The sequence below is a fragment of the Monocercomonoides exilis genome, assembly GCF_001643675.1.
Source record: "Monocercomonoides exilis strain PA203 chromosome Unknown scaffold25-1336746, whole genome shotgun sequence".
NCBI lineage: Eukaryota > Preaxostyla > Oxymonadida > Polymastigidae > Monocercomonoides > Monocercomonoides exilis.
Window position 1 is genome coordinate 700,659 of NW_027150570.1, and position 8,976 is coordinate 709,634.

Sequence of the window (8,976 nt, forward strand, 5' to 3'; positions counted from 1 at the left end):
TATGGGATATAATTGTTTGATCAGAAAAATCCATTGAATTGAAAAAACTACTTTTTATAATCTTGCCGTTTTCAATATTTTTGCTTATTTCCTTTTGAGATGACGATTATTCAAGAAAAATTATTATTAGGATGCTTTATAATCTGATTTGTCCAACTGTTTAACACAGATTAATGACATCACACAAAAAAAACAGTTTATGAAATAACCAAACAAAACAATGAACAAGAAAATAGAGAAAAAATTTTTTGTTCAAATAAAAATGTAATAAACTTCTTTGAAGTGGGAATAAAACGTCTACTTATGAACAGAAAAAGAAAGTTGTTTAAATATCTATCAAAAATACATAAGTTTCATCTCGAAGAGCTTAAAAGTGGGTTAATCATCACATGAAGCGTCGTTTCATCTGAAAAAAAAATAATTATTTTTTTGCAAAAAGATCAATATTTTTTTAAATTTACAGAAAAAACATTAGAAATTTTATTTCTTAATCAATATGACAAATAAAATAAAAACACACCAAGTTTTGCTTCTTCTTCCTTCGCTCTCTTTTCTTTCTCCTTCTCCTTCTCTTTCGACGACTTCAAAAGATTAGAGAAAAAGCCGATGATTCCTCTGGACTTCTTTTCAGACTCCTCTTTGACTTTCTGCTGGTGCTTTGCAATAATCGCGAAGGAGTTGATAAATTGCTGGAAATATTATAGAAGAAGGAGAAGAAGGTGAGGAAAGAGAGAAAGAGAGAAAGAGAGAAAGAGAGAAAGAGAGAGAGAGAAAAATAATGGAGAGATAAGAATATACAACAAAATAGATGTAAATGAAGTTATTGATTATACATATTTTTTTCATAAAAGCAAAATTTTATTATAAGAATAACAATAAAAGCACATTGGCAGACCTGTTTTGCTCGCCTAAGTTCGAAATCTGATTTGCTTTGCCCGATTTCGTCTTTAATTTCGTTGATTTCCTTTTGAAGAGACGCCTCTTCAATCTTCAGAAGCTTCAGCTCATTCTCTTTAGCAGCAACACTGAAGAAGAATAAGCGAGGAAATAGAGTTTGAATGAATTAGAAGAGAAAAAGAAAATATTAATCCAAAAAAAAAAAAAAAAAAAAAAAAAAAAAAAAAAAAAAAAAGAGAGAGAGAGAGAGAGAGAGAGAGAGAGAGAGAGAAATTAAAAAGAAAAACATTGTTTATCACAAAATTCACGTAAGTAACAAACTGTTGCCTGTGCATTTCCCATTCTTTTCTAACCAGCGCCAACTGCTTTTCAGCAACTTCTGTTTGAAGAGTTAAAAGCTCAAGCTAAAGCAAAAAATAAGATGTCATTATTTGATCAATAAAGAAAGAAGAAAATAAAAATTTTTATGAAAATACGAGAGAAATACGTTTATTTAGTAATAATAATAAAAAGAAAACAAAGAAATAAAATAGCAATCCATATATCAAATAAGATACATAATAATCAAAAACCACATACATCGTTTTTGAGTGTCGTTTGTGCCAATACAGCCTTTGCCATATTTCCGTTTTCTTTTCTTTTCTTCTCCGCTTCTCGTATTCTTGCTGACTCCTCTTCCATTTCACTTATCTCCTGCTTCAGCTTCTTCAGAGCGTTATCCGCTGTCACTTCAATCATTTTATCTCTCTCTTTCCCTTCTCTCTCTTTTTCTCCTTTTCCTCTTTCTCTTTCTCCTTCTCCTTCTCCTTCCTCATTCTCCTCTCCTCCTCCTTCTCTTTCTCGTTCATCCAACTTCCTTTCCAGCTCTTTCAACTCTTCACAAGTGCCTTCATCATTCGACTTCAAAAGAACTTGCAAGATCGCTCTTTGCTGCTGAATTAGCATCGACTTCAATTTCTTCTCTTTTTCCTTCCTCTTTTTGTTATTCTCCTGCCTCTTCTTCTGTCTCATGCTTTGCATTTCTACCTTTCTTTCACAATTCCCCGTCTTTCTCTTTCTTTTTTTCTTCTCATTTCCTCTTTCTTCTTGTTTCACATTCTTTTCTTTTCCATTCTCCTGCAATTTTTCATTCAAATTCTGATTCTTCTTCAAAAGTGTCTCACAATGAATTGTCGATTCAGCCAAAGAAACAAGTTTTGTGACTGAAGAATCGAAAGTCTGAAGGAAAGGCGATTGATTGGCTGACTGTGTAGTTGATGGAGCATCAGCCAATGATGAAGAAGAAGTTGCAGAGGCAGAGGCAGAAGCAGACGATGATAATGAAGAATGAGATTCAGAAGAAGAAGAAGAAGAAGAAGATGATGATGATGGCGATGAAGAAGAAGATGAGGAGGAAGATGCAGAAGAAGACAAAGGAGATGTTAATATCCAACTATTTATTATTTCTTCACAAGTCATCCCTGCCTTCTGTTCCAATTCCTTTTTCTTTTCGCTTAAAGCAGAAGTTGATTCAGCCAACAAGCCATTCATCGCCTCAATCAATCTCTTTCCCTTCTCATGCTTCAAAGCAACCTCCAACTTCGTTTCCTGCTCTTTTTCCTTTTTCATTTTGTCTTCCTTTTCGAACTGCTCATTCATTTCAGTCAGAAAATAGTCTTCCACAGACTCAATCTCCTTCAACACTTCAGTCAGTGTATCATCATCAATCTCTACCTCATCTGCTGCTTCACTTTCTGATGGAGAAACTGAAGAAGAGGAGGAAGAAGAAGAAGATTGGTGATTTGGAAACGGAATGAAGACAGCATCGCGAAGTGTGTCAAACATCTCAGCCAAAGAAGAGGCAGAGCCAAATGAATACTCTGCATCTTTTGGCGAAGAAAGAGTAGCATCACAATTATTGTCATTTGAGAAAGAAGAAGGAGAAGAAGATGCTTTTGTTGAATGTGCTCTTAAATGTGTGATAAAATTGTTCCGCACTTGTTTTGTTGTGTCCAACAGCTTCAGAATAACCTGCAGTTGCTGTTGAGTCAGAAGACTTTCAATAAACTCCATCAAGCGCTGTGCACATTCATTCCATTCATTCCATCTCTTTGCTTCTTCGCTTTCTTCTCCAATCAACTGCAAAACTTCACTTCCGCTTTCATTTTCATCGTTATTACTTTCACCAGCTTCCTTTTTCAATTCATTTAGCTCATTTTTCCTCATCAAACAATTCACCCCAACTCTCCACTGCTGAATGAATTCCTGACTTATCCAAATAAAAGCAACTGCAAAGCATCCATTTGCATTTTCTGACTCAACTTTCCCCAAAACAGCACCTTTCCCCAATCCCAATCCCAATCCCAATCCAAACCTCATTCCCTTTCCCATTCCCATCAGCTGCCTCTGTGTTTGTGCGATAGTCCAGTTCATCTCCTTCACAACAGCATCACACCTCTTCCTCCTCTCTTCGTTCTCGTCACACACAGCCTGCTTCAGCTCCTTCGCCTTCGCCAGCAGCTCTTCTGTCTTCTTCATAATTCCGTCCGTCTCCTCGTTGATGCTCCCCAGCTGCTGCTCCAACTTCGCTTTGAGCTCATTTTTCTTCTGAATTCGAACGATTCGGCTTTGGATTGCATCGTCAAACGACATCATCCGCACAGACGGAAGAAGAGACAGTTTTGCTTCCCCTTTCCCTTCTTCCAAATCGCTTTCGGTGAATGAAAACTTCCTTTGTTGATGCTTAGACCTCATCTTTTCCCCTTTCGTATTATTGTCACTTCCATCACTTCCTCCACAATTTTCCTTTCTTTTGCCATTCCCCCCCCTTCCACCTTCTCCTCTCTCTTTCCCTTCTCTCTTCCGCATCTCCATCCCTCTCGCATCCTCCAGTTCCATCCACACGCTCGTGCACATCCTCAAAATTCTACTCTCCACCTCTCTTCCCTCTGCTCTTTTAACAGCCAGCATCTCCTCCTTCTGCCTTGTTTCCTCTGCCTCATCCTTCACCCTCTCCATGTCTGCCATGAACAGATTCATCGCCAGCCCATCCACACGCTGTGCGGCTGCCAAGAACTGCTCGCCATCATCCAGCTGAGAAGAGAGGAAAGACAAGAACGGTGCCAGCTGCGCAGACACTTTGCTGTTCACGGCATTCAGCTCGCTCAGAAACGACTGGGCGGAGCTTGAGGTTGGAAGGGCTTCGGGCGAAGGAGTGGAAAGGAGAATGGAAAACGGGTTGGACTCAATTTTTTGTGAGGATTCAGAAGAATCAGAAGAATCAGAAGAATCTGCTTGTTCTGAAGCAGATATGCTTTGACTGACGTCAAAGAATACACTCACAATTTGACAAATAGACGAAATGGCAAGAGAAGCTTCTGGACTTTGGCAGTTTGCCAGCAAAGAAGGAAATGCCAATATTCCATTTGTGCAAGTTAATTCATCCGTTTTTATAGTTTCGGACAGAGCTTGCTTCATTTCTTCAGCACTGTTGGAGAAACAAAGTTGCTTGATGATGGGCAAAGAAGGAAGATGTGATGGAAGCAAAGGCAGATTGAAAGAGATCTGTGAAAGAGAAGGTGTTGGTGTGGGTGATGGAGAAAGCAGAGGAGAGCGGCTGGGATATGGGCTGATAGCTCTTTCCATGGATGACGATGGAGAAGAAGGAAGAGGCGAAATGGAAAGAGAAGAAGAAGAAGAAGAAGAAGAAGAGGAAGAGGAAGAAGAAGAAGAAGAAGAAGAAGGAGAAACAGGAGAAAGAACAAACGCAGAAGAAGGCGATGAAGTGCTGTGAAGTGAAGAAGACTGCTGTGATTGAGGGGACAACGAGCGAACAGGAGCGCTTGAGGGCTTTGTGGAAGAGGGCGAGGCAAGAGATTTGTTTCCCAATGAAAGAGCAGCAAGGGGAGAGGCAGTGAATGACATTCCAGGAAGAGTAGAAGAAGAGGAGGAAGAGGAGGAAGAGGAAGAGGAAGAGGAAGATGAAGAACCTTTAGGTGAAAGTGAAGGTATCGAAGGTGGAAGGGCAGAAGGAGATGTGTGTGACAGGCGAGATTGAGATGAAGTGGAAGAAGAAGAAGAAGAAGAAGGCGAAGAAGGAGATATTGCTTGTGGAGCCTGAAGCAGATTAGCAGAGTTTGGAGAAGTTGCTCTGTCAGATGATGCCTCCAGCGGATTGGCTCCGTTTTGCTTCCCTTTTGACAGATGCTCTGAATACAGAGAAAGAAATCCAGAGAGCATTTGGCTGAATCTTCCAACACATTCAGATGAGCTCTGCATTATATTCATTGGTTCTTCATTATTTCCCTTTTGAAGCGTGTCTTCAATCATCTTTTTGACAAGCGCAGACAGAAAAGACGAGGCAGCCACGTGTGACGGCAGCATGTCAAGGGCATCTTTCACAGCACTTTCTTTGTCAGACTCCTGCTGAGAGGATGGGACAGGTTGGATGCTCATAATGGGCTGAGTGTTGTTGCTGTTGCTGCTGTTGCTGGATGATGAAGAGAAAGAAGAGGAGGAAGAAGCAGAAGCAGAAGAAGCAGAAGATGAAGGAGATGGGTTGCTTGGAACTGTTTCATCATTTACGATGTTTATTCCTTGCTGCTGCTGCTGTTGTTGTTGTGATTGCTGATTAGATGATTGATCTGCCTGTGCTCCATCTTTTTTATTGCTTTTATCTCCATTCAAAACTTCCTCATTTGCAGACGCCATCGAATTAGCAGCTGGATTCGGCTCTTTTCCCTTCTTTTCATCTGCTGCTGCTGATGCTGCTTCTTCTTCACCCATCCCTGGCCATGCCATCCCTTCTTTGTACTCACTGCTCATCATCCACTGGGTCTCCCTCGAAAGCCGCTCTTTCTCCTTCCGCAGCGCCGCCAGGTCCTTCTGCAGCTGGTTGAGGAGCGCTGTCAGCTCTTCGGCAGACTTCTGTGTGTTTGCCTTCACCTTCAGTTTGATTGTCTTGGCGCGCTGGGCAAAGCGGAGGGTGGAGATGGTCTCTTCGCAGTTGAACGGATGCGGTGAGCACGCCACAATCATCGTGGTCTTGGTGTTACCGCCGAGTGATTCCTGAAGAGAAAGAGAAGGAGAGAGAGAGAGAGAGAGAGAGAGAGAGAGAGAGAGAGAGAGAGAGAGAGAGAGAGAGAGAGAGAGAGAGAGAGAGAGAGAGAGAGAGAGAGAGAGAGAGAGAGAGAGTGAGAGTGAGTGAGTGAGTGAGAGTGAGAGAGAAGTAAAAGGAATAATAATTAGAAGAATAGATTATGATTGGTAGAAGATAATGAAAAAATATTTGTTGAATAATTTCAAATAAAAAAATCTCTTTACGAAAAGAATGAAACAAAATAAAAATCTCGTGAGTTGTTTCAATTTATGAAATGAATGTGCATTTTACAGGTGGTTTTCGAAAATAGCTGCTTAAAGATAAAAAAAACACCTCAGATTCATTCAAACCTGTAAGATTCGTGTCAGTTTCGAATCACGGAACGGAACATGCGTCTTATTTTCTGTGAGTGCGTGGATGCAGTTTCCGAGTGCAGAAAGAGACTGGTTGATCTTCTTTGCCTCTTCAAGCGTCTCTCCCGCTGCACCTGTTTTCCCCACTTTTTCTGAGCCAGCCAAATCCACAAGATTCAGCTTTCCTTGCTTCGTCGAGCCTTCGCGTGTCTTTTGAAAGAGAGTGACCATAAACAGTGAATGGCTGCGAGAAGACGTAGCGTTCATTTGCGTAAAGGATGCGTGCCGCGATTTTTCACCAAGATCCAAAAGAGACGATATGTCTTCCACAGACTTTGCGTGCTCTTCGGTGAGGTTCTCCACATAAATCCCCTTATCAGGTGACTCTCTAACTTGCAAGTCTACTTTTCTTTTATCAAGAAGATCACATATTTTTTCTTGATAAATCTCGAGAAACGAACATTTAACTTGAAATTCTGTTTCTTCGTTATCTTCTTCAATGTGTTGAAAAATATGCCTTGCAGCTCTTGGAATTATTCCTCGCAATTCTCCATTTGGCGTATCTGCACCAAACATGGTGAAACTCTATATTAAAAAAGTTAAAGGAATTAACATCATTTTTAAATAATCAAACTTTCCCAGCTCCTGTCTGACCATACGCAAATATAGTTCCATTATATCCAGCAATTACATCACTTATTCAATAAAAAGTTAAAAATGAATGGATTCAACATATATGTAACTACAAATATCTAATAAAAATATACAGGATTGTTGGCTTTCCACAGTCATTATAAACAGTAGTTTGTTCAGTACCCGGGGGGAATACTCTATCTAGTGGAAAAGTGTATGGTCCTGATGATTTATCTGCAATCTTCACAGTTTGCTCGTCGGGAAAAAGAAGAGAAAAATTTGGATCACGTCCAGTCTTTGCTTCTTCTTCTTGTTCACGCTTGTTTACAGGACGAAAGCGAGCAAGGACTCGAATTGAACATTGAGTTGCCATATATACGAGATCCTTATTTTGCACGCTTGGCTAAAACCTTTTTAACAAAATTATCAAAAGAATTAATTATGTTTCTTTATTAAAATCAAAAGAAAATGTAATAGTCAGAGTTGAAGGATTGCAAATTTGTAGAAATTAAAAAAAGAAAGGAATATGAACCATAACAAAAATTCGATTGATTCTTCATTGATATTTCATTCTTTTAAAATGAGCATAGAAATGTTTTCAAAAAATATTAATGGATCGACATTATTGTACGATGTTTATTCGAAGTCAATAGTGTATACCTTAAAGCTGCATGAAGAATTGATGGACGGACTTTCACCAGAAGAAATTGGCTATATTTTCATGGGAAGAACCGTTTTGGATTGTACACCATTGTTCAAGCTTAATGCTGTTTGCCTTTTTATTTAAAATATTTAAAAGTATTTCAATTCTATTTTCGAAAAATTTTTTTTAGAGAATTGGTTCAACGTTTTGTTCTGTGCTAAAGAGAACTTTTATCCCTGCTAAAATACCTGCACCTTTTAAATTGAAAAAGAGCGAGATGGAAGCTGCTGAAGTTTATGAACGTTTGACTTTTAAAACGAATTTGCATTTTTGTAATGCATTTATTAGAACTTATGGCTTTTTCAACGATTCCAACTTCAAATTTACCTTATGTCTTGCATCAGGCAAGATCGTGCTTGCCATTGCTTTCATTAGAATATTTTGAAGAAAAATTTGACTTTATGATAAAGAACGTAATTTTGAAACATTTTTCATTAACAAGTGAAAATCTTGATGTGGACTTCCCATTAGTTGGATTACTTTTCGCGTTCGTGAAGCGTTTACATGACTCTAAAGTTGTGAAGAAGTTTTTAAGACAAGAATGGATAAAAGAATTTGTATCAAATTTGATAAATAAGACAACTCTTTTATTGGCAGAATGGAAAACAAAACAAGAACTGTTTACAAAAGAAAAAAGATTTATATTGATATGGTGCATGTTTGTGATGATTGCTTTGCAAGGCTATAAATGGGAAACTTTGAAAGAGCAGCACGTAATTTTTTTGATATTATCGATCAAGTCTGATTTATGCGAAGAAAACTTCACTTATATTCGAGATACAATAGCGCTGATAAGTTTATTAGCTACTCATCCAAGTTTGAATATTTTCATTATAAAGTTTATTCTCTGTCATTAAAATTTTATCTTTTTTTAATGTTTGAAAAATTCATTCATTCATTTTTTCTTTCTCTCTTAATCTTTGATTGATTGTTTATTTCTAATATAAATATTTCCTTTAAAAGTACCTCCGTTGAATGAAAAGATTATTGGGAAAAAATGTAAATGGCATTTTATTACATTAAATCCCAGAAGAATACTTTTCAAAATAGCCAACTTGCAGCTGAAGAGATTTTTCAATTCTTCTTCAGCAGCAGTTCCATGCTCTTCAATCTCAACTTCATTTCCAGGTACCAATCCTTTAGCATATGCTTCCGATTCAGTTATCGCTTCTTCATCGGAGCTGCTGCCATCGTGTCAATTGAGTGCATCCACATTTTTGCAATTAATCAAAAGTTTGCTATTTCTTCATCAGGACTTTAAAAATGAAAGCGAAGAAGATGAAGATGGAAATGGAGAAGAAAATGAAAATTGG

At 38.3% G+C, this 8,976-nt stretch overlaps 2 protein-coding genes across 2 annotated transcripts; one reads left to right on the forward strand and one right to left on the reverse strand.

Annotated features, from left to right (window-relative positions):
* Nucleotides 1-51: 51 nt before the first annotated feature.
* On the reverse strand, nt 52-7,333 carry MONOS_3380 (kinesin 1C; the record flags this gene model as incomplete). The annotated part of the gene is made up of 8 exons (XM_067873378.1): nt 52-406; nt 521-689; nt 896-1,025; nt 1,219-1,301; nt 1,477-5,943; nt 6,325-6,912; nt 6,962-7,022; nt 7,095-7,333. 8 exons carry the CDS (start codon nt 7,331-7,333, stop codon nt 354-356), a joined length of 5,790 nt encoding a protein of 1,929 aa, XP_067726619.1. The 3' UTR covers nt 52-353.
* A 309-nt stretch (nt 7,334-7,642) lies between these two features.
* MONOS_3381 (uncharacterized protein) lies at nt 7,643-8,048 on the forward strand (the record flags this gene model as incomplete). The annotated part of the gene is made up of 3 exons (XM_067873379.1): nt 7,643-7,729; nt 7,794-7,905; nt 8,008-8,048. The coding sequence occupies 3 exons, from the start codon at nt 7,643-7,645 to the stop codon at nt 8,046-8,048; spliced, it is 240 nt and encodes a 79-aa protein (XP_067726620.1).
* Between the last annotated feature and the right edge of the window lie 928 nt (nt 8,049-8,976).